At 39.2% G+C, this 25,059-nt stretch overlaps 3 protein-coding genes across 4 annotated transcripts; 2 read left to right on the forward strand and 1 right to left on the reverse strand.

Annotated features, from left to right (window-relative positions):
* Positions 1 to 371: 371 nt before the first annotated feature.
* Positions 372 to 6,195, forward strand: LOC133745271 (uncharacterized). 2 transcript variants are annotated; one of them, XM_062173328.1, is made up of 15 exons: positions 372 to 701; positions 798 to 845; positions 921 to 981; positions 1,276 to 1,308; positions 2,087 to 2,208; positions 2,894 to 3,028; positions 3,887 to 3,963; positions 4,080 to 4,339; positions 4,462 to 4,518; positions 4,608 to 4,776; positions 4,917 to 4,974; positions 5,053 to 5,138; positions 5,234 to 5,290; positions 5,610 to 5,656; positions 5,704 to 6,195. In XM_062173328.1, the coding sequence occupies exons 1-15, from the start codon at positions 542 to 544 to the stop codon at positions 5,750 to 5,752; spliced, it is 1,419 nt and encodes a 472-aa protein (XP_062029312.1). In that variant the 5' UTR covers positions 372 to 541; the 3' UTR covers positions 5,753 to 6,195. The 2 variants fall into 2 exon arrangements, with proteins under 2 accessions (XP_062029312.1, XP_062029311.1); XM_062173327.1 differs by having other exon boundaries at positions 374 to 701; positions 5,610 to 6,195.
* A 142-nt stretch (positions 6,196 to 6,337) lies between these two features.
* LOC133744870 (uncharacterized) lies at positions 6,338 to 10,287 on the reverse strand. Its single transcript, XM_062172900.1, has 6 exons — positions 9,310 to 10,287; positions 9,045 to 9,204; positions 8,051 to 8,905; positions 7,075 to 7,701; positions 6,626 to 6,858; positions 6,338 to 6,568 (listed from the first exon to the last, which is right to left on the reverse strand). Exons 1-6 carry the CDS (start codon positions 10,285 to 10,287, stop codon positions 6,338 to 6,340), a joined length of 3,084 nt encoding a protein of 1,027 aa, XP_062028884.1.
* Positions 10,288 to 17,816: 7,529 nt separating this feature from the next.
* Positions 17,817 to 20,323, forward strand: LOC133707101 (cytochrome P450 87A3-like). Its single transcript, XM_062132638.1, has 9 exons — positions 17,817 to 18,124; positions 18,225 to 18,546; positions 18,632 to 18,784; positions 18,909 to 19,160; positions 19,247 to 19,336; positions 19,440 to 19,518; positions 19,625 to 19,731; positions 19,837 to 19,964; positions 20,043 to 20,323. The coding sequence occupies exons 1-9, from the start codon at positions 17,928 to 17,930 to the stop codon at positions 20,131 to 20,133; spliced, it is 1,419 nt and encodes a 472-aa protein (XP_061988622.1). The 5' UTR covers positions 17,817 to 17,927; the 3' UTR covers positions 20,134 to 20,323.
* Positions 20,324 to 25,059: the final 4,736 nt, after the last annotated feature.

Raw genomic sequence — 25,059 nt, forward strand, 5'->3', positions numbered from 1 at the left:
TCATATATATACACCATCAATTTGGTTTGGGTAATCTCCAAAATCTAGAACTCGAGACCAAACCGGCAAAAGATGCATATGGACTTAACTCAAACCGAACCACAAAAATTAGAGTAAAAACCAAACAAAATCACCGGTTTTGATTCGATTCAAGCTAGTTCTTCAACTTTCCGGGTCCAAACGCCCACCCCTAAATTTTATCCTCTGTAGAGTGTTTTTCACCAGATTCATGTACAACCAACTAGGGCTGAGCTCGTGGTGATTCGGTGTTTTAACGTATCCGACCATCAAAAAGGGTTAGGGCAGATCATGGTTAGTACAATCGGTTTGGTCTTAAGTTCGGTATTGTGAGTGCTGCCATATTTGTCTCTATGAAGATTGAAGATACTTGGGTTTGGTCTAAAATTCGAATTTCTAATTTGAAACGTCATCATAGAGGTCCAAAGAACTAAACGCAGTCGTTTCATTCCCTGCAAACTCGTCTTTCCCAATTCCCCAAGCCCGACCTCGCTAGTCGCTACAGAGCAACCACTGTAAGAAAATGGAGGAGCAAAGCACGAAGCAGAAGCAGAAGCAGGGAAGGTTCTGGACATGGGTCACAGCATCAGTGTTATTCAGACTCATTCTCATCTACTTCCCCCAAAATCTCAACCTCTCTTCTCGCCCCGAAGTCTCCACTCCTCTCACCAGCCTTCGTCGCCGTACTCTCTCTCTCTCTCTCTCATCCCTCTCCATCTCAGAAGCTTACCTTCTCGATTCGTCTTCTAAATTTCTTGACTTTAATCTTTGTATTTCAGTGGCCGAAGGATACTGGTTGAAGCAATCATCCATGTCTCCCTACGCAGGTTTCTAATTGCACTTCTTACTTCTCTTCCAATTTGATTTAGAATTTCATTCAATTTGTTCTTCTGGTTTTACAGGATCTATGTACCACGGATCTCCTCTGTTACTCTCGCTTCTTGGCCCACTCACAGTCAAACGGTATTTCAGCTCCAAGCCTTTTCCTTTTCCCATTGCCATTTTTGTGTGGGTGTGATTTAGATTAGGTTATGTTTGTTGGATAAAGCTTTTTGAATTAGAGGCCCAAAATGCATGTTTAATTCTAACTGCTTCACCATTTTTTGTTAGTTGGTTAATGATTCTTGGAGTTCAAACGAAGCAATTTTCCTTTTGTAATTGTGTGAAGTTTGATTTAATGATTGCTAGTTAAGTTAAGTGTAGAATTCTGGTGCTGGATAATTGGGGATTTAATGAACATTTTTATTGGTGATGCAGAATTGACGGGCAGCCCAGTCATCTTCTATGCAGGTAAGAGTTACCTTTTTTCTCTCTCTCTCTCTCAACCCCTGTATTTCTTTTCAAATGGTTAATCATGTTGTAATCTTTTCTCGCAAATGATCTTTATCTCAGTCGGCACTTTGTGTGTGTGTGTTTGCGGACTATGAACTTGAAAGTTGTATTTCAAGGGTGCAGCATGACACTGCCTTCATTTATTTGTATTCTTCATCGCAGAGCCTTTTTCTTTACATTGGAATTTTGTATGTAAAATACTCTTGTTGGGTTATTTTTCTTTTATGCTTTGTCTCAATTGTACCCGAGTTACTATTGTCTATGCTAGTAGAGATACCTTTACGAGTCTTGTGGAAGTACTTGGTTTTAGCGTACCACAATTGCGTGCTCGGCGTGTGAGACTAGGTAGAATAGATTGCCTGCAAGGCGAGGTGTTTGTATGTGGCATAGACTACTCAGAGCATCATTGTTTTATTGGAGTAGTCATTGTACTATTTCTTAATCTATGAACGGAGCATACTATTGGTATGTCTCAATTTGATCAAAAAAAAAAAAAAAAAAAAAATTGTACCCGAGAATTACCCTACACGATCATACATCTTAAAAGGATTCACGAGCTTAATGTGATCAGTGTTTCATAGCCTGCTTTCGAGTGACCAAAATGTTCCTCTTCATGTCAACTGTGTCACATTTCCTTTTACTGTAATATAGAATTCCCTTAATTTTCACACTTTTTAGTTTGACTTGTTCTCAATCTGTAGTGAGATGGTTGATACCTACACATTCTTGGATACAGTTTGGTTTTTGTGGCTGCAGATATATTGAATTCATTGCTCATTCGTGCTACTGGTCAGACTCTTCAGATTGCATATAGGCAGAGTTTGAGATCACTAGATCTTGACATGATATCAGAAATGGGTAATTTTCTCATTTAAAAAGCAAGATTCTTCGTCTCTGTTACAAATAGGCATGTTTTATTATATGAAATCTCTATGAAGTCTTAAACACCATGCAGCATATCAACTAGATATCACAGACAAAGTATTTTGGTTGGTTGCTCTGTGAGATGGAGTTCTGATAAATCTAATATAATGAATCCATTTATTTGATAGCTTTTTGTGGCCCTTTTGTTCAGAACTATATCATAAGGTTGTCAACCTTTTTTTTTTGTAATTTAAATAAGAAAAGAAATAACTGGTGGTGTGGACGTGTATTTCGGGGAATTATTTATTGGGGTCTGGTATTCACTGGGAGAACAGAATTATTTTATCAGTAATCACAACTTCTCTAAGCTCATTGCCATTGACATACTATGGAAAGGTTCTCATGAATACTTATGATGGAACTCTGTTTAATATTTTATAATCAAGGATGGCTCTGTTACTTTGCCGGTAGAAAAAGACAGTGAAAAGGAACTTTGGAATCTTAACACACTGGCTTAGTCCCTTGTTGAGTTACAGTAATCAGCATCAACACCTTGACGAAGCTTAATCTTTGATTTCATTCAAGTGCATCATTTATGCAATTAACATTGAAATGCAAAAGCTTTCCGTGCTCTACTGCTGTTCAGTGGCTGATAACTTGGTTATATTTGATGTTTCAGAGATTCTCCCTTCGGGGGATATTGCTGCTTTAATCTACTTGTGGAACCCTTTCACAATAGCTGCATGTGTGGGGTTGTCAACATCTCCAATTGAGAACCTGGCCATCATGTTAGCCCTCTATGGAGCATGTAAACGTAAGAACCTTTTAGGCTTGGCTATGTAAATGTTTCTCTGGAATTTTTTAGATTCTTCCTCAAAATGACTGTTATACCTCCTCCCTGGAAAAAGAAATTACCAGTGTTATATACTTCTTTTTGTGTTGATATCCTTTTTACTTCTCTTGCTTTTGCCATTCCAATATGTAAGGCATCTGCTTCTTTTCATGCTACTATATAGAATGTTCTGTGTGCACGACTTCTTCTTTTGCTCCTCTCCCCAATTTTCTGCTTTGTTTCTGCAAAGTTTTTAATGCACGACGATTTCCGATACTATCTAGCTGAAATTGAATCAAGTCAAAGGGCCGTTATAAATGCATAAGCAACCTGGATATTAGAAATTTCTTTGGCAGTTCTGAGGATTGAACCCGCTAGCACATTATGAGAGCAAACAAATTAAGAGTTACATTCAACTTTGGTTCAGGTTTTGTGTCTAAAGTCAGGTTATATAGGCATTGAGGTGATAATTATTCAGCATACTTAGTTGTGAAGACAAAGTTAGTTATACACAATTTCTTATTACAAAGTAGAACTTTAAGTTTTGGATAGCCTAAAGTTTAACACTGGAGATGCCTACTTAAGTGGTAAACAGTACTGTGCAAGTCCAGCCGCCTGGTACAAATACATTCATTCACGATGATAATTTCCGATTCTTTATACATGCCTGACACTTTTCAAGAATAAATTTGTGTATTTAACAAGACTTGTTCCAAAGTCAGTATGTTTCATAGTGGTATATTAGGACAGGTGATTTAGGGGTAGGCTAAGGCATGTGGGCCTGTGCTTTTTTCCTGACTTCTGTTTCATGGCTGATAATGTTCTTTCGATGTATTGCAGGACTGGTTCCCTTGGCTGCTTTTGGATGGGTCATGGCAACCCATCTGTCTCTTTATCCTATAATTCTTATTATTCCGGTATCTGCTTTTTCATAGACTTATCGAGTTTGATATGATTAATAAATTTTCATGAAACATATGTATATTTTTTTTCCTGCTCACACTTGTGCATATAGTAACTCATTTCTGTCCAGATTATTCTCTTATTAGGTAATGGTCCAGATACTCCTAGGAAATTGTTCCTGCTGAGGAGACATGGTAAAGTTGAAGAAAACTCCTCGAGTGATAGTTGTCAACAGGAGAAAGTTATTGATCAATCAAAACTACTCGATGTCTTTTCTTGGAGACCTGTCATGTTTTTCTTATTGTGGACTGTTATGTGGTCAGTCTATGTGTTACTTCTATGTGGCGTATCCGTTAAACAGTATGGAGGTCTTTGGGAGATGTTTACAAGGTATCCGCGGAATTGTGTATTAAGCAAAATTCCAATCTTCCCCTAGTGAGAAAGATTGGTCTTAATTAGTAATTGTTATCTTATTGTTGAATCATAATTAAATTTGTGGCTGGATTTTGCAGTATGTACGGTTTCATTCTCACAGTACAAGATTTGTCTCCAAACATAGGTGTCTTATGGTGAGCCCCTTATTACCTGTATGGGAAACAGATTGTAGGTTATACTTTTGAGGGGTGGCATTAGTTTGATCAATAATGTTCTGATGCAGGTATTTCTTTGCTGAGGTCTTTGATTTTTTCAGAAATTTTTTCCTGATTGTATTCCATATGAATATTCTCTTTATGATATTCCCATTGGCCATACGGCTGCACCACCGCCCCTGCTTTCTTGCTTTTGTCTACATTACAATCTCTTCAATGCTCAAGTCTTATCCTTCTGTAAGTTCTCATTGTCTGCAGAATCGTGTACCTCAACCAGTGTTGATACTTAAGTTGTGAATGTCGTTGTTATGAAGTTATGTTATCTACGGAATTTGATTTTGTTTTTCTCTTGCCTACTATTATTCACTTTCCGTCAGGTTGGGGATTCAGCTTTGTACTTTGGTTTGTTGGGCTGGTTTGTTTACGAACTGTCAGGTAGGTTCTCTTTTTTGATCACCCTCTATACATTTAACATGATTTGGCATGTTAAACCTTCTACTTTATGATGTGCAGAAATGAAATTCTCGTTCTTCCTCTTCTGTGTTTATATTGGGGTTTCCCTCCTTAGCCCTGTGATGCACAACCTATGGATATGGAGGGTATGGATGTTCACATTGAGAGCAAAGTTTTATTTATTTATTATTTCATTATCATTATTTGGTTTTCGTAGATAATGACTTTTTAAATCATGCAGGGAACAGGAAACGCAAATTTCTACTTTGCCACTGCAATGGCTTATGCGTGTTTGCAGGTTTGTTCTTTCTCCATATTAACTTAAGAGAATCAGATATCTAACATAAGAGTCTCTATGGGGAAAAAAAAACCTTCTTTCTCCGATAGTTTATTCATGGGATCTTCCTATGAATGAAAACAAAAGTTTTGATGTAAAGATATGTATCATCTAATTTACATTGCAAACATAATATCTTGGTTGACCGATGACTATAATCTACATCAAAAATTTATTTATATAATTTTGGGAGACTGATGCTCCAGCACTATCCCAATATTCATCTGTTATAAACTTGTCTTATCCCCCTCTACTGATGTATGTGCTGTAAATCCTGCAGATTGTTTTGGTGGTTGAAAGTGTAAGTGCAATGCTCAATCACGACAGGAAGTTGAGAAAGCTATCAAGTGCAAAGCTTCAAGATGGCAAATCATGAAGTTGAGAAAGCTATCAAGTGCAAAGCTTCAAGATGGCAAATCATAATCAGTTTCTATAAATACAGTTTCTCTCTGATCGTTCAACTTCTCAGTATATTCCTAGCAGCACCAAGACTAGCAGCTGCAGCACATAAGCACTTCCTTTAACAGCTGTCAGGCTATAGTCATGATGGATTGGAAGGTCATTACCTCTTTCGAGACACAATTTAACCAGCATCTATAGGGGGCTTTCGTATCCTGTTTTCCCTCTTTGGTGAAAGGTGGGGGGTTTTAGTTAACATAGAGGAATTGTATGGACGGGATAAAATATATCACACGGCTTTTCCCCCAATCCAAACCGAGTACAGAAAGAGAATTACTGTCAATATGCTATTTAAGATGTTAATAGTCTTCGGCTAAACCTTTTTCCATCATGTGTGGGAGTCGATGCACGTTGCAGATTTCACATGTGAGTCGCATTATAATGCTTAAGATGCGTCATTTCAATTATTGATTAGAGAAGCATGCTTGGAGTATCAAATAATCAATCTGGTATTTGGTGATGGTTTGTTTTAGTTGAAAATACAGAGAGGATTGTCCTGAACATTTTTTTTTTTTTGAAGGGAAAGACGTCAAACTTTTATAAATGGAATCAATTCATACAATGGTTAGCAACAAAGTTGCTGATGCTAGAGGGAAACTGACCACTCCAAGCTAAATCTAGACTAGAATTAAGAGCCAACTTAGCTAACATATGCGCAGCTGAATTAGACTCTCTAAAGACATGAGTAAAGTAAGAACTCGATAAAGAAGCTTGGAAAAAAGAAATATCTTCCACAATCCTCCCATACCCAGAAGCATCCTCCTCATCGGACATGATATCCTTAACCAATTTTTGACAATCAATTTAAAAAATAATTGGAGCCAAGCTATTACTCACAGCAAACTGACAAGCCAATCTAGCAGCAAACGCTTCCACCATAGCAGGGGTTGTGACATTAGACACTTTCCTGCAACAACCTCCCAAAATTAAACCTGAAGAGTCACGAATTATCACTCCAAGGCCCCCACAATTAGTATACTGATCAAAAGCACCATCTAGGTTAGCCTTCACCCACCCAATTGGAGGAGGTGACCACGGCCTAGCCTCTCGAGCTGCCTTACGGCGCTGCCCTTTACCAACATAATTAAACAAAACATGTTGGGAGCAGAAACCGTATCGCAACTGAGTAGGAATAGACATCTTCCCTTGCCAAACTCTTTTATTTCTTTCTTTCCATATCGACCAGATTCCCCACAGCAATAGGGAAAATAAATCCCTAGAAAGCATACCATTACAAAATTGCAGCCAATCCAAACAAGAAGCAACATTGTGATTGGAAAAAATACCTTCAAGGCCCGGGCAGAGACATAGAGTCTCTTTGACAAAAGAGCAATCTCTACTAACATGTTCAATCGTCTCCTCTTCCGCATTACAGAAGAGACATCCCTCATCAATAAACACATGTTTCTTTCGTAACTGTGATACTGTAGGAAGAATAGACGAGCAAACTCTCCAAATATGAACCTTTACCTTACCTGGAACATTAGCTGCCCAAATACTAGATACCTCCAAACCACCTGATACAGAAGCAGGAGAATGTAGCCATTCAATAGCCTGGACATAAGCAAATCTAGTAGTAAAGACTCCCTTAGCATCAAAGTGCCAAACAAGTCTATGTGGAATAGATCTTGAGCTCAAAGGAATAGCCAAAATTAATTCCACATCCACAGGGTCAAACAAATGATTAACAGTGTCAATATCCCAATGAGAAGCAGTAATTAGCTCACTAACCAGAGACAAGGAGGATGATTGCCGAAACAAAGGCCTGAAAAGTGTAGGTCTAGGTATCCATGGATCTGCCCAAATCCGAATAGAGGAGCCATCACCCACTTGCCATCTGACACCCCTCAATAAAACTGCCTTAGCTTCCACAATTCCACGCCAACAAGAAGAAGAGAAACTTGCTGCCGTAGCTGACCAAAAATCACTAGTAGGAAAATATATAGCTTTATAAAGTCTAGCTAGCAAGGAATTTGGATACCTCAAGAGGCGCCAACCTGTTTTGCTAGTAAAGCTAAATTATGTGCATAAAGATCACGAAAACCCATGCCTCCTTGCTCCTTTGACTTACACAATTTCTCCCAAGACAACCAATGTATTTTCCTATTATCCTGGTTACTGCCCCACCAAAACTTAGCACACATTTGGTGAAGAGAAGCACAATAACCTTTCGGCAAGAGAAAACAACTCATAGAATAGGAAGGAAGAGCCTGAGCCACTACTCTGATCAACAAGTCCTTCCCAGACCACTAAGCATCTTACCTTGCCAACCTTCTAGCTTCTTACTAAGTCTCTCTTTAATGAAGGCAAATGTCTCAGTTTTGCTACGACCCACATAAGTTGGCAAACCCAAGTACTTCTCATGTTTAGCTACAATCTCCACCCCCAATGAAGCAGCAAGAGAATGTTGCAAATCAAGATGCACTTTTTTGCTGAAGACAATATTACTTTTACTAAAATTAACCAGCTGACCTGAAACCAATTCATAATCTTTCAGGACAGATTTGATATGCATACATTCCTCCTCAGAAGCCACACCAAATAGTAAACTATCGTAGGCAAACAATAAATGATGAATGACAGGAGCACCCTCACAAACTCTGACACCTTGCAACAGACCTTGGGAAGCTTTCTTATCAAGCAAAGCAGAAAAGAATTCTGCACATAATAGAAACAGGTACGGAGACAAAGGGTCGCCCTGTCGTAGCCCTCTAGTAGGAGTGAGATAACCTTTAGGTTGCCCATTAATCAGAAAAGAGTACCTGACTGTGCTTACACATTGCATAATAATTCGGACCCATGATTCAGCAAAACCGAACCTAAGCAAAACAGCTTCAAGAAACTTCCACTCCATTCTGTCGTAAGCTTTGCTCATGTCTAACTTCAGTGACATAACCCCCTCAGACGACATACAAGTATGAATATAATGTGAAACTTTATTAGCTATCAAAGTATTATCAGTGATTAATCTCCCAGGAATAAATGCACTTTGAAAAGGAGAAATCAGATGAGAAAGAATCTTCTTCAACCTATTCGCCACCACTTTAGAACAAATCTTATAAAGAACATTGCATAGCGCAATTGGTCTCAAGTCAGACACCTGGACAGGGTTGTGCACTTTCAGAATCAAGCATATGTAAGTATAATTAACAGCACCGCGCGAGTAGAATTCCAAAATGCAGAAAATTTTGAACTGCAGCAACAACATCAGTTTCTATGTTATCCCAATAATGCTGAAAAAATAGAGGAGGCATACCATCCGGCCCTGGGGATTTAGTAGGGTACATTTGAAATAGTGCTTCTCTGATTTCCATGGCAGAATACTCCGCACACAAATCATCATTCATCCTAGCTGTGACCCTTGGTTCAATTAGGTTGACCACAGACCTCATGTGAACATGGTCCACCTCAGTAGCCTAAAACATTTGTGAAAAATAGGATAGGATAACACCCTCCATACCTTCATCCGTACCCTGCCAAATCCCAGAATCGTCAAACAAACCTTGCAATATGTTTTTCACCCTCCGATTAGAAGCCTTGCGATGAAAATATTTAGAGTTACGGTCTCCATCCTTAAGCCAAGTAACCTTGGCCCTCTGCTTCCAGTAAGCATGTTCATCATTCAGTAGACCATCCAACTTGAAAGACAACTCCATACTCTCTCTTTGATTACCCTCTGTTAAAGGGAGCGTGAGTAATGTCTGTAATCTCCCACGCAAAGCCTCAATCTCCCTTCCCCTATTACCATAGTTTGCACGCTGCCAATCATTGAGAGAATATCTTGTATTTCTAATTTTCTGCACAGCTTGGAACATTGGGAAGCCCTCAGACCTGCACTCCCATCCAGCCCTTACTGCCCCCATGCTGCCTTCATTTTGAGTCCAGTGACTCTCAAAACGAAATAGTCTTCTGCGCCTAGCAACTGCTTGCATTGGACGCTGCCAAACCCCAAGCAGAATTGGTATGTGATCTCCATGTATAGGAGACAAGTGATCAACCCTGGCTGCCGGAAAGATGTCCAACCATGATGTCATCGCCACACCTCTATCTAATGGGCAACGCATCCCCGGAACTTTCCAGGTAAATGGTGCTCCAAAGAAACCCAAGTCGACCAATTCCGAGTGGGTAAGTGCATCCCTGAAGAGCTGCATCTGTCCTTCACGCCTCACATCACCACCCTCCTTCTCCTGAGCGTGTAAAAGCTCGTTGAAATCCCCAACGACCACCCAAGGCAGCTGAGATTCCTCACTCAGATCACGCAGTAATGACCATGTACAATGGCGTTGAGCAGTCATAGGGTGACCATAAAAACACGTCAGTCTCCAACGTAAACCGGACCCATCAGTCTCCGTTATCTCCAGATCAATGTGGTGCCTCGATTTCGATCGGAACCTCACGTCCAATCCATCCACCCAGAATATAGCCAGTCCACCAAACTGCCCGGCTGAGAATACTGCTTCACAGTTCAACATTCCCAACTCCAGACGAAGATTATTCATGTAATCCCAATCCCTTACCTACGTTTCACTGAGGAAAACAAACGCCGGCTTCTTCTGATGAATCAGACGACGTAGAGCTTGCACTGCGGAATCATTATTAATCCCACGACAATTCCACGCTAATACCTCCATGGAAGCAACGCAGAAGATTCAAGAAAACCCTAACCCTAGAAAGCTCACGACAGAACCCTAGGAGAGAGAGTTTTCAACTGTTTAACTCTGACAGCAGAACGCCGTAGAGATAGCACGACGACCACCGGTGTCGGAGCCGCGAATAACGACGAGCAGAGGCCCGAATTAGGGTTTCAGGTTTTTTCTTACCCAAATCTGTTGATTAGGTTGATTACAAAGAGGATTGTCCTGAACATAGTATCCATTCCATTCGAGACAAATAGGATGCGCTAGATTTTGAAATGAATTTACTTATAAATCAATAGATTGAGGCCTATCTTTCTGTCCTTCATTAATATTCTATATCCTTTTTTTCTTCTGCAGACCATAATTATAACTGTAAAGAACAAAATCTCAATAAAATTAAGCAGGAAATTTTCTACAGCCTTTCAACTCATTCTTAGACTTATTTTCAAAAGGGAAAAAGTCACAAACAGTACGTCAATTTAAAGTCATTCTACACTTTGAAACCTCATCTTCTAAATATATCACTTTGGTACCTCAACTTATTATTTATGCATACGATTTATACACCCTGTTAATAACACCGTTAACTCAAGTGTTATGTAGCCTTTTGCTATGGGTATTTTCGTCAATTTATGCTTTCCCATCAAAAATTTCATGGGAGAGGATCTAAAATTCCTTTCTTTTTGCTGAAAATAAATCTGTCACCAAGGAAAATATTATATTTGGGTTTATGGAAGATCAATTTAAGTTATTGTACTGGAAATTTTGACTTATTGTTATGATCCCAGGAAACATAATAATAAAAATGAGAATAGATGAGAGATTTATCGTTTTCAGCCTGCTAATTCACAGATAGAGAGTGATCTGGATAAGATCAGATTGTCTGCTAGCTTTATTAATTGTTGATTCTATATCATCTTATTTTAGCTCTTCAAATGTAATTTATTGGGTAGATACTAGTTTTCTTTCAAGTTTAGGGTTTGAGTCTTTCCCCTTTTAACTGAAGAACTCTTCAGACAAAGAAGGAAAAATGCTTGTTCAATTCATTATGCATAATCAATTTCAATACCAATCATAGCAGCTAGTCTCTAGTAGAGTTGTAGAAATTGCTTGAAACCTTTAGTATTTATGGTTGTTGTAGTTATTTGCTTACTCTTTAAATATAGATCCATGGTTATTTGGTTTCATCGGCAATGAAGAAAGATGTAGCAAGTGTTTTTTTTTTTTTTTATAATAAAAATAAATATGAATTAACGGAGTGAGTTTTTGTTAAATGACAAATACCATGAGATTTTTGGTGGGAAAATATAAATTGACGAAAATACCCATAACAGAAAGCTACATAACACTTGAGTTAACGGTGTTATTAATAGCGTGTATGAATCTTATGCATAAATAATAAGTTGAGGTACCAAAGTGATAAATTTAGAAGATGAGGTACCAAAATGTAGAATGACTTTAAGTTGGGGTACTGTTTGTGACATTTTCCTTTTTCAAAATGGATCGAATGTAGTAGGCATAAATGCCCACATGATGCTAGTTTTATCATCCTTGAATGGAAGAAACAAACATTATGTCTATGCTGGATTGTTGGTTGACAAATTTCCAAATTTTAGCCACTAATAGTGGGGGATTTCAGTTCATCACTGCTTAGGTCATGCAGGGCCAACTCTCCACTATTTTTGTTTTTTATTTATCAAAGTTTCCATAATTAGGTAGTTTTAATTCCTCACAGGTCAACTCTTTGACCTTGGTGAGTGGGTCATGACATTTAATAGGAAAGAGCCCATCAATTTCACATTTTTCAGTGCAAAGCCCAATTGATACACTAATTATCCTATTAAAAAAGGAAAATATGGCTCATATTGATTATTAAGATGGATTCCAACCAAATAAATGTCTTAGGCATTACGTTTTACAGATTTGCTTACCTAAGGGACAGTTTTAAGGGATTGTGAGGGACAAATGCATCTCAACCACATGTATTAAATATAAAAACATAAACTATAACAACTTAAAACTGTGCATTTATTTTCAGCCATCAGATTCATTTGTCCCTCACAGTCCCTTAGGTGAGCAGGCCTTTTACGTTTTACTGGTTTTAGCATACTTGGAAAATCTAAAGAGGGGACCGGACAAAAAGGAAAAGAAAAAAGGTGCGGCTATTGTCACCTTACTAACTACTTTGTTCACCTTACTAACTACTTTATTCACCCTACATTCTCTTCTCACCCTACACATATTTTTTAGTTTCATGTTTACTTTGCTCACTCATTTGCAGTACCTTAAATACCATTTTCCAATGTAGGGTTTAACTCGAATTCTTTTTCTACTTGGCTTCCTCAGTGTCTCTTTCAATTGTTTTTGGCTTCCTCCTCGTCTCTCTCAGTCAATCTCATGAAGTCTTAGTCAATCAGTCTCACTAGGTTTAACGATGAATGAAAAGATTAAGAATGAAGTTTAAGTACGTACTCTGTAGGGGTAATAAAAAAAACTAACTGTAATTTTTAATAAGATATTATCCTTTATTGTAGTTTCATATTAGGATATGTTAGTATTTTAATAAATCAGAAACTTGTAGGGTGAACAAAATAGTTAGTAGAGTGGCAATAGCTGCACCAAAAAAAAAAAAAAATCTAAAGAGGCAAATGTCTCCTTTCCAAGAAAAGTTAAATTTTTGTTAATTTCACAAAATTGCAAGCAATTTGCAAAGATGTTGCCGTTTCCTTGATATTGTTTGAATCAAAAACTTAGAAGTTAGAATGATATGTGCATTTTGTTAGACAATGCAATATCATAGAACACTCACCCACCATTGTAAAATTTGAACATGAATTCTTAAACAGACAAAATATATTATTGGAACCAATTAACTAAGTTTATGTATTACGATCACATAAAAATATAGAATCTATAGTCTTGGTTCTACACTTCTACTTGCAAGCTCTAATATTTGTAAGTTTATGGGGACTTGTGTTTTCATTATATATATGGATGTTTCTAGTATTGTATGCACTTTTGATCAGTTTGGTCAAAGAAAACCAATCCCTTAATGTGCAAATTTAATAGGCTTAAGGTCAGGGTTAAGCAAAAGCTGAGATATTCCTTCTCAATTAAGGAACTTAAAACATGTGCCCTTCAGTGTAGCTGAATCAACAAACTATTGAATACATGAATTTGATAGGAATTAAGTTGATTGTTCCACAAGGCAACCTTTGTATTTTCAAACCCTACCAGCTGGGTTGTCCATCATGTTTCCTGAGCCCATGAGTTTTGATAGTTTCAGTTAGTCATAAATCATGACCACTTTTTTCAGCTTGCTTAGCTCAATATTTTATGCAATAATTAATCTAGTGGAAATAAAAGTGTAGCTAGGCTAATGTTGAAACTTTTATGGTGCAAGAAACGTAGTATATACAACTAGTGGGATAAGAACTCCAAACCAATGCAAGAGATGTGAACTTATGAAGTAAGGCAATTACAAATCGAGAGTGTTTTACTCATGGCAAGGGTTGAGACAACAATGATGCAGTAGGAATGAAATATACCAAAGATATTTTCTTGTGTCGTTATAAGAAATTCCGATTGCATCTTCAAAGTAATATGAATATCTTTGCCGGTGGAAGCATATACTAAGACGGTCATGCTCTAGTTTTAGAACGACAGGTCGAACCATGAATACATAAGAAGCAGTCCTCATTCGATAGGTCAAAGACGAAAAAGCTGGACTCATTTTGATGCTAAGACAAACAAATTAGGCAGATGAATGATGGCACTTACTAAATCTGATTCAAAATTTAGGGATAAATTTTCTTCATTGATTTGTGGAAAAATTGGGATTCTTAAGCAACCGAATAACTTCTGTATTTGAAGGGTGCAGTCTGTATCTAGTTTCTGTGTAGAAGCACAGTAGGTCATTTGACTACCTACAAACTAGAGAGACTTGACTACTTGGTTTGAAGCCATGTTCGAATTAGAGTGTAATGTGGTCATTATGATAGGGTTCTTATTTCTTAAACATCTAAAATTGTGGATTAGATTAATCATCGATACATATCCCACTCCCGTTAGACTGGAGTACCAGAGAAAATATAAATAAGTCGACTAAGTATAACTTAGTTTTTTATAATCATCTGTTAATCATGTGATATGTAAAAATTATTGGAAACTTAGATAACCAATGCATGCATGACAGAGGAAATTATAACTAGTTTTAAAATATACACACGAGTGTATACAAGATTGATCTTGACCTCTTGGGTACCGGTCCTTTTTTTTTTTTTCTTTCCAAATCTCTGTAGCATCTTACTATATTCCGGAATATAGTTTTCTAATTTTTATTCCTGCAAAAACTCATAATATGTTTCTTAAAGAGATACAGCTTCTGCCTTCTACTTTCAACCAAAACAAAAACCCATCACAAAAGTAATTAAACTGTATCTTGATCTCCATTGCAAAGAGATAAAGCAAAAAGAGAAGCCGAAACCAGCAAACCTTCTCTTAACCACAAGTTAATGTGCAATCCTACGTACAAAACCTTTTACTATTAGTACAACATATAATAACCACAGAAATTGTAAAATTAATTATTTACTGCACTTGGTAACCACAGCACGTTTGAAATTGGAGCACTAACGTTTCAACTTACATATACATAAAATATAAAAAATCTGTGGTGAACCTGCCCTACACAATTCTACATAATTGGTGCTCGTAAGACTCAAGTCTTATCTCAAAAGGAGTTCATAGTCATAGCATAATTTAGGGGACATGTTTGACTGATGATTAAGGCCAACCTGTGTTAACTGTAAAAGGCGTTTAGCCATTAATTTGACTCATCCCTGCTATTCTTGTTGTTGCTTAATTAGTTAACTCATAGTATATGTATTCCCAATGCACACCTTGCTCCTCAATCCTCTCCCTCTCGAGTTACTCAAAAACCAAGCATCAATTAGAAATTATGTGTTTGGATGGAAGATGATTGTATGCACCGACAGTGCAAGTGCACTGTTAGTTATTTTAATCTCTAAAAAAATAACAGTCACTCATCTAATCCACTCCTTTATATATTTTAATATAAAAAAAAATTACATCCATTCATATTGCAAGTACCCATGCACTAACGGTGCATGAAATACACTCGTGTTTGGATACTGTAACATTGATTCGATGTCCAATCTTATTATGTATGTGAGAGAATGCGATTGTAAGAGAATATTTTCTCCTTTTAAATACTTTAAGTATTTCAAAACCAATGAGCTTTATATTATTATCAATCATCTTGAAATCTCAAACACAATGAATCCTAAAAAATTAAAATTCTTTTTAAATTGAAAGTTTTGTGCTCCTTTCACCGTAACATTAGTTACATTACTAGCATAGTTCAATATCGAGTCAAATTATTTGGTGACGAGCCCTAGCTAGAGTTTAAGTTGACCTTCGAAATATATAGGCTTGACCATTCTTAGTTGTTGCTTCTTCCATTAACCCTAGCTAGAAACAATCTTACCAAAAAAACCCTAGCTAGAAACAAAAACAATGTTATGCCACCCTGTGATTATAAACCGACCAGATCAATCATCCTACACTACTGTCAGATTGGAAGACAAAACTGAAGGTGGTATCACCTAATATAATTGAAATTTTGAAACTAAATTTAAACCTGGGAGATCTCAACAAGTGGACCCTTTTGATTGGGTTCCCACCACCAGATCTTTGCTTCTGTAGAATCGAGACAAGAAGCCATTGTTTAAAGCTCCAAGAAAACAAAACCTGGTCTTGACCGCATAGAAATGCCTGTTATACTCTTTATTATACAGAAGAAGTATTTTTATATATAACCTCTAAAGTATGAGACCTTTCAAGCCTGTGTATGTCAAGCAGTTAAGCAAACTGTGTCATCGTATTATTCGTATCTTGTATGCAAATCTGAAATTTTGTATGTATTGGAAATTTAACAACTCAACAGAATAACAAACAATTAACCTGCAGATAAAGTTGATCTCCATGCTTATGTTTTCTAGCCTTAAGCATGCTCAAGTTTCCACTCATGATCTTCATTTGTGTGAAACCACTTTTGTATCTATATCCACATTCGAACACACATACGCGACGAGAAAATATTACCCTCTATTTATCAGCTAATTAAATTTAAATCTTCTAGCAACTAAGAACAACTAAGTTCCACAGTTTTTTTTTTTTTTTTTGGTATAGAGGTTCTCTTGCTAACTGCTCTCTGGTAAGTTATATATGTTGTTGAATTGTTAATTTGAACTACTAATTTGTTCCTATGTACAATCACGGTCAAACAACATAATATGACTATGACAAGTAATCGGCGTCAAAACATTACTTCTCTTCAAGTGGTAAAGCATTGTAAAGTTCCCCTTCTATAGAGACAGATAGGATTAGACATTCTATAATGTAGTTGCACATAATTGTGGATCATGATCCACAGTGACCTATACCTACGTTTGTGTTGGTAGTCGTTGCACCCGAATTAGTGCTTGGCTCAATGGGGGGGGGGGGGGGGGGGGGGGGGGAGTGGTGCTCTATGTTTTGAAATGGGTTAACTAGCATAGCAATAAGCACACCTATATCTTGAAATTTTCCATCATGAAATGAAATTTCATACGCAAGCATATATGGTAGTTGTAAGCACCTCTAAAACACTCCATTTGAGATCCCCATTGATGTAAGCAATAAGAACAAGTCCACTTCAGATCACTGAGAGTTTGACATAACAGCTTTAATCTAAGTTAACGTCTGACAAATATCCAGGAGAAGATCTCATTCTAACAAACAAAGAACCAAAAAAAATGAACCTATATTACCTCATACAGATACTGTAGTATTTAACATAGATATTTATAAGATTTCAGATGTTAGTAAAACCCCAATTAGATTCCTGACATCTTAAGTAATTGAAGGTCGGTTGAAGTTGGTTTCAGATGCCTAGCCAATCTTAGTTAGACGCATGCTATGAACCTCTATCTACTCAAAATCTAGGGAAGTGTCCTGTTCCTCCAAAATCTCCTTAAAAAGGGCCTGAATTCTGCCTTGTGCTTCTTCTTCTTCTTCGGCTTAAGCTTAACTATAAACCAAAGGAAGCATCCAGTAAGCTTCATAGTCATGCAAGGCTCTTTCTCTTTGAACACAATATTAGATGCGTTGACAAAAGGAAATTAGTGTCCTCTAGACAGAATTATTCTAGGATATTTTATTCTATATCCAACTAATAATATATCATTTTGAGCAACCAACTTCACAAAACAAAAAGAAAAGCTCAAAAATTAATACACTTTTCTGACAAGTTGTAAGTTCTGGCCTGTCTATATAAGAAGATCTTCCACTTAATGCTGATCAGATACATGCCAGCACTTCCTTCTCATTCTTGTCTATTCTTTGCACCTTTCCCCTAAGAACCCTTTTCACATCCATAGTAATCTCAAGCTGTTTCAGTTCAAGATCTTCTCTGAACTTGAACTGAAATTTCGACAAAGATGTGGGCTTTGTGCTTTGGAGCATTGGTACTTGTTATAAGCATTACTCATTGGGTTTACAGGTGGAGGAATCCCAAATGCAATGGCAAGCTTCCACCAGGTTCAATGGGATTGCCACTTATTGGGGAGACTTTACAGTTCTTCACTCCCAACACCTCTTCTGATATTCCTCCCTTCATCAAGAAAAGGATGGAAAGGTGAAATTCCGATAACAAGCTCAACTTTCTAGTCTAGAATACTTCAAGCATACTTCTTGTCAATCTTCTTAACATGTATAGTGCATTTTGCAATTTACAGGTATGGGCCAATTTTCAGGACTAATTTGGTGGGAAGACCAGTAATAGTATCAACAGACCCGGATCTCAATTACTTTGTATTCCAACAAGAGGGTAATTTGTTTCATAGCTCATATCCTTATACCTTCACGGAGATTTTTGGGAGACAAAATGTGGGTAACTTGCATGGGATCACGTACAAGTACCTCAAGAACATAGTGCTCCATCTCTTTGGCCCTGAAAGTCTTAAAAAGATGATCCCAGAAATTGAAGAGACAGCACTCAGAAGATTACAACAATGGTCTTGTGAGGACACAATAGAATTCAAAGATGCATCTGCAAGTGTAATTTCAGGCTAACCTTTCTTCTTCTCTTTGAAAATCACCAACAATATCTTGCTTAAAGTCTGATTGAATTTGGTTTTTGCAGCTGATATTTGATCTCACCGCAAAGAAACTTATCAGTTATGACTCAGAAAAGTGCTCGGAGAAGAATTTACGCAAAAACTTCGTTGCATTCATACAAGGATTGATTTCCTTCCCTGTGGACATCCCTGGAACAGCTTATCACAAATGTTTACAGGTAAGCCTAAATCTGTTCCACCAGTATCATTCATCAAATTCACAACGCTAATGAGTACAAAAATTGAATATTGATGTCGGAAACAATTGTAGTCTCTTGGTGCTGACCTTCAACAATTTCTCAGGGTAGGAAAAATGCAATGAGAATGTTGGTAAACCTGCTACAGGAAAGACGAGAAAAGCCGCGAAAGCAGCCTATAGATTTTTTCGATCACGTGCTTGAAGAACTCAAGAAAGAGGAAACGATGTTAACAGAAGAAATTTTTCTGGATTTAATGTTTGTACTGCTTTTCGCGAGCTTTGAAACAACTTCCCTAGCTCTAACATTAGCCATCAAGTTTCTTTCAGACCATCCTGCAGTGCTAAAGAAATTAACGGTCTGTACAAACTCTCTAAGCATTTCAAACCATACTAATTGCTATAGCTCGCTGTTGTTAATATTTCTATCTTGTGCTTTTGACAGGAAGAGCATGGGATGATCATAAAGCAAAGGGAAAATGCTGATGCTGGACTTACATGGAAAGAATACAAATCAATGACATTCACATTTCAGGTGAGTCTCACACTTTAACTGTCAGTGGTCAAAAGGGAATGTACAAAATCATTTTCTGTAAAATGATTTGGTATACAAACTAACATTATATATCAACTTGCAGATCATCAACGAAACAGTTAGACTGGCAAATATAGTTCCAGCTATCTTTCGCAAAGCAATAAGAGAGATACAGTTTAAAGGTATGTAAATCATAATATTTAGTGTGGGATTCCAACTATAAAAAATCAGTCACACACACGAATATCATCCTAACTTGACATATTATACCTATTTGTCTGATTACAGGACATACCATTCCAGCAGGTTGGGCAGTAATGGTTTGTCCCCCAGCCGTACACTTAAACCCTCAAAAATATGATGATCCTGTGGCCTTCAATCCAGGGAGATGGGAGGTGAGTTGAACATCTAAGCATAACATCTCTAGTTGAACTTGGCTGGAAACCCCTATAACCATTATTCGTAGTCATCGTCTGTACTAAAAAGAAGGTGTAATTCAGGGAATGTTAACAAGTAGTGCATCAAAAAATTTCATGGCTTTTGGCGGTGGCATGAGATTCTGTGTTGGAACAGACTTTGCTAAGGTGCAGATGGCTGTATTTCTGCATTGCTTGGTGACCAAGTACAGGTAATGTAATAAGTGTCCAAACTTGGATAAAGAAAATACTAGAGTAGAGACTAACATGTGTATGTCCACAATTTTCAGGTGGCAAGCAGTGGGGGGAGGAAATATAGTCCGAACTCCGGGTTTACAATTCCCGGATGGTTTTCACATTCGAATACAGGAGAAAGAATAACAGGAAACAGCAAACTCCAGATGCTAGCAGAAATGTCAACAGGCAAGTGAGATGGCTAGAGACAGATGAACATCAAAATTGGAATATGTACAAAGATGAAAAGCAATCATGATTTTGCTTAGGGTCGGTCACGTACAAAGTTTTATGCTTCTACTTCTAATTTTTGTTTTTTTGTTTTTGCAATGTTCAGTTGTGTAAGGGTGGAAGCAGGAAAAAAAATAATATATAGGTTCCAACATATAATATAATTAATTCATCAATATGCTTGTACCAGTTCTGTAAAAATGTTTCAGACTTTCAGTATCATCTCTTTCTCTCCCTGTTTTCTCATTCAAGTATAAACTAGTTCCTGGTGCAGTACACAACATCACAAAAATGAGAAAGCCAAAGTCTTTTACATTCATACAAAGAAATTTCACTTGAGAAAGAAAAACAAAAAAAAGTGAAAGAACGCAATTAAGCCCATTACTATTTGATCTAGTGACAAATCTTCCATTTGTAAGTGGGAGGTCGTGAATTTGACTCACAATAGATTACTTATTGATTCGATATTAAAACAAAAAAAAACTCAATTAAGAGAGAGAGTTCAACACAATTATATATTCAATAACAAACCACAATTTGAACTTGAATTAAAATGAACTTTCACGCTGTTTGGCTCCAGTTTTTCTTGAGCTGGTCAACAGTCTCTTTTCTTGAGTGGGCGTGCCAGCACCGTTCAGGTGCGGTCGTCGGGGGTGTCTCTTGACCTGACTTCTTTCGAGCGATTGTGGACGAGGAGAGCACCAACCTCGTCGCGGGATTCTTTGTGCCTCGTGATGAGGACTTTTGCTAAGCTTCTTCAAAATCACACAATCGATTAGCTTAAGGGAAATTCGAGTGAGGAGAAATCTTCTCAAGGAAGATCCGAGTGAGGAGAAATCTTCTCAAGGAAGATCCGAGTGAGGAGAAATCCCTTTGAGCTTGATGAAAATGTTCTTCGCGAAGGCTTCGCTGGCTTTCTCCTTGAGCTTGGTGAGAATGTTACTTGACTGAAATTACTTGACTGAATTGACCAATAAAGCCACAGATTGGCTTTCCAAGGCCACAGCTTAATTGATAATTAAGTTGGCCATGGCTTAATTGATGATATGCATGACAACGTCCAGAGCCATGAAAGCCACATGCATGATAATTGAGTTGACTATTTTGAGCATATTTTGATCACTTTCATGACCGTGGTAGCGTCCAGTAGCAAGACCGCATCTCTCTTGGCCAGATTCTCTTGGAGGCTTTTCTTCTATCTTGCTTTTCCGGAGAAACCCAGAAGCAAACTGTTTCAAGTTCTCTCTTTCCTCCAAACTTCGTCTTCCATTTCCGAACAAACCCAGAAATGGCACCAAAGAAACCATTCATTATCGATCAGGCAGATGAAATCACTGAGAAAGCCGCATTCACCTAGCAGACTAACATGGGTGTTCGATGCAGAAGTCAGACCGGAGAGGAGAGAAGTCTACTAATGGGCTTTGGTGGAGGTGATAATCAAGCGAGTCTGGGTCCCACACCTCATGATCGTTTGTTAGATGATGCTATGTGCTGTCCCATAGCGGCTCTTCGGCAGGTGCCCTGTGATTTTAGCAGTTGGGGGCCAAGGAGGAAAGTGGGTTTCTGGCCTACCATCGCTCCCGAGGAAAATGTTTGGTATCAGGAGGTCCGAGCGAGAGATTTGGCCCGTTGGGATGCTGTGGGTATCACCCAAACCATCGATCTATGCTTCTGTCTTTCCCATAATACCAGCCCTGCACCGCTAGCCGCCGCTCTTTGCTTCTGGAACACCTCCAGCAATACATTCGATTTCCGGTTTGGGCAGATGAGCATAACTCTGCTGGATGTTCTTACCATCACGGGGTTGCCCATTGACTTTGACCCCTATGTGCATGGTCAATTTGATGGCATTCAATTTCCTTTGAGAATGGATATGGCTGGTCAGGGGCATCGTAGCAAATCCTTCCCATTCTGGTGCGACTATTACTGCACCCAGTGTGACCACACAGGAGATATCGCATTCCTGGAATTCTAGTTTTGCAAATTTATCTTTTGCACTTCTTCCAACAAACCTACTGGGCCTTGGAATTCTCTGGCCACTGCTCTCTATAATGGTATTTGCGTTGGCCTTGGGCAACCTGTATTGGGTGCGTTATATCGCTCCATTTATAAAGCCGTAATGTGCCCCTTCGATACCGACATTAGTGGCCCTTTCTGGATCCTCGCCTTTTGCTGCAGATTTATTTCCCTCGCTTCCGTCGCGGTGATATTCCAAAGGATCCTCCAGTCGATTCCCTTTTGGGGAATTGGCTTTGCCGCAACGTAAGGTATCGAGCTCCACCCTACTCCGAGTGTTTTATTTACTTGTACTTGCTAGAAGAGATGCCAGACCTAAAAATAGTCCTTTCTAGGCGATTCCCTCCTCCCCTTGATGATGGCTTTCTGCCCAGTGGACTGGATCATAGCGAAAGAGCCCTCCTGGCCTTTCGTTGCGCCATCTCCTGCTTAGATATTCGTCTTACCACCGACCGCGTAAGCTACGAGCTCTATGCCCCTAACCACTTTGCTCGCCAATTTGGGTTGGCCCAGTTGGTACCCTGGCCTCTGGTTGATTCTGCCAATTACTACACCTCTTGGCGGAGATTAGCCCCGCCTGGGTCTGTCCCCTTTCAGAGTCAGTTTACTTTGATAGTGATTCCCCCTAGGGTCAGAGCGTTGTACCCCCTCAACGATGTCGACGATGATTATGCTGATTGGTGGAAAGAAGTGTCCGTGAACTGTTGGGACCTGCCATATGACGAACTCTTCGCCCTGATCTTTCGTGGCATGAGTAGTCCTGGTCCGGAGGACCGCGAGATTCTTAAGCGCTTCTCCAACCCTGCAGCATAACCCCCGCGACCTATTCTACCTTCTCGCTCATCACGTCCAGGGATAAAAATCTACGAGCCTGGGGCAACAGTAAGTTTTCGTCTTTCTTCACCATTCCTTTTCCTTGTCTTGATTTTCCCGCTCTTATTCCTGAGTGTGTTTTGCAGCGAATTACCGGAGCAGGACAACCTCTGTTCAGGTCGGGAAACAAAAGGCAATAGCAGAGGAGACTCCTGAGGGTGAGTCTTCTCATGATGAAGATCCCACTGAGGTAATTTGGTTAAGAACGATCCCAAACTTGTATATTTGGTGCTTCCCTCCTTTTTGAGTTGTGATTCTTTTCTCGTACAGGCCACTGCTGTCTTAGCTTGCAAACGCGATCGAGCTCAATTCGTCGAAGAGAGTTTTGAAGATGACGAACCTCTGGGAATGCCATTGGTAAACTCCGGTCTCGTCTTATACTATTTAAATTTTAGAATCTGGGCAGGATCTTCACTATGTATCTTTTGACAGGTCCGTGAGAGGACCACTGATCCCTCTCGCCTGAGCGAGACTGGATCCTCAGCTGCTGCAGAAGAGCCAACTCTCTCGCTAGTTCAAGCATCAACTAGCCCCGTGGCGCATCTTCCCTCTCCCACATCTACAGAGCATCCGCAAGGTCCTACCATTCTAATAACGATCTCCGATGACGACTCCCCGAAGCATGAAAGCGTGGAAAGCCACTCTGAGGCTTCTGCCGCTTATGAGGAACTAATGACGACATAGATTCCCCGCGACACTAGAGGTCCAAGAGGTGAATGAAGCGGGGCCTCTTCCTCTTGGTGACCACGTACCAGATATCGACTCGACAACTCGAGAGGTAAGCCACTGTTGGCCAATGCTTTCCATTTCCCTTTAGATCCAAACCCGCTCTCTGACATTTCTGAACCTGACCGGGATTCTGTTTGTACCGAGGAGGTGGTCCTTGACGCCGAAGCTCTGGCCGGCGGGACGTACATCCCAGGTTTGGGGGATGAGGCGAGCAGTGGTGGTCTCTTGATTTCGGAAATAGATGAGGCGAGCGTTGAGGCCGAAGGTTCTGCTCTCGGAGCTGCTCGTTTCAAACACTCTATTGATGAACCTCGCATTGAATTTCCAGAGTCTCCCGCGGCTGAGATGTCGGACCAAGCTCAGGGGGTCGTTGAGGGAAATTATGCTGAAGATGAAAGAATTGAGGAACCAATCGACCTTCTAGCATTGGTGACTTATGATCGTGCTGTGAATCCTCCGCCTCCTCCTCCCACTAGGCTTGAAAAGCTAGCTCGAATCCTTGAGGAAACTCCTCCTACCGCCGCTGAACTAGCGAGGACAGAGCTTCGAAACCTTTTGGGACAATGGCGGCTGGGGCCTGAAGAACTCCCCAGGATCTGGGAAGCCATTGTGTTCCTTCGTCGAGAGCATGCGGTCAATCCAACTCAGCTCGACACTATAGAGAAGCTGTTGAAAGACCTTGACGTGGCCCGCGCTCACCAATCTGCAGTGGAGGCTCGAGCTCGTGCGGCTCGCGTGGTACTGAATAACCTCTCTAGTCAGATGGAGACTCTTCGCGGCACCTTGAATGATCGAGCCACTCGCATGGGGGAGATAAGGCTCAAGAAGTTAGACTTAGAAGCCTAGATCCGACATCTCCAAGCTCTTTTGGCCCATGTAAACAACGAGCTCAGCGCGGAGGAAGCCTAACTGGACGCTCCCTTGGCTGCCTCCGAAGAATTGACTCGCCGCTTGGCCCAAGCTGAAGAACGAGCCTTGTTGATTGAAAACGGGGCCCTTGCTGCAGGCCTCCAGGTTGAGGTGCTTTGTGTGAAGCTTGATTTTGCGGGTCGGCCACTTTAGGCCTCTTATGACTTATAGTAGTGATTTCCTTAGGCCAAATTGTAGTACAATATATATATATATATATATATATATATATATATATATATATATATATATATATTCTTCTTGTAGTACCGACGACATCTTTATTTCTTAACTAATATTTATCTTTTGGATCCA

The sequence above is a fragment of the Rosa rugosa genome, chromosome 4 (assembly GCF_958449725.1).
Source record: "Rosa rugosa chromosome 4, drRosRugo1.1, whole genome shotgun sequence".
Classification (NCBI taxonomy): domain Eukaryota; kingdom Viridiplantae; phylum Streptophyta; class Magnoliopsida; order Rosales; family Rosaceae; genus Rosa; species Rosa rugosa.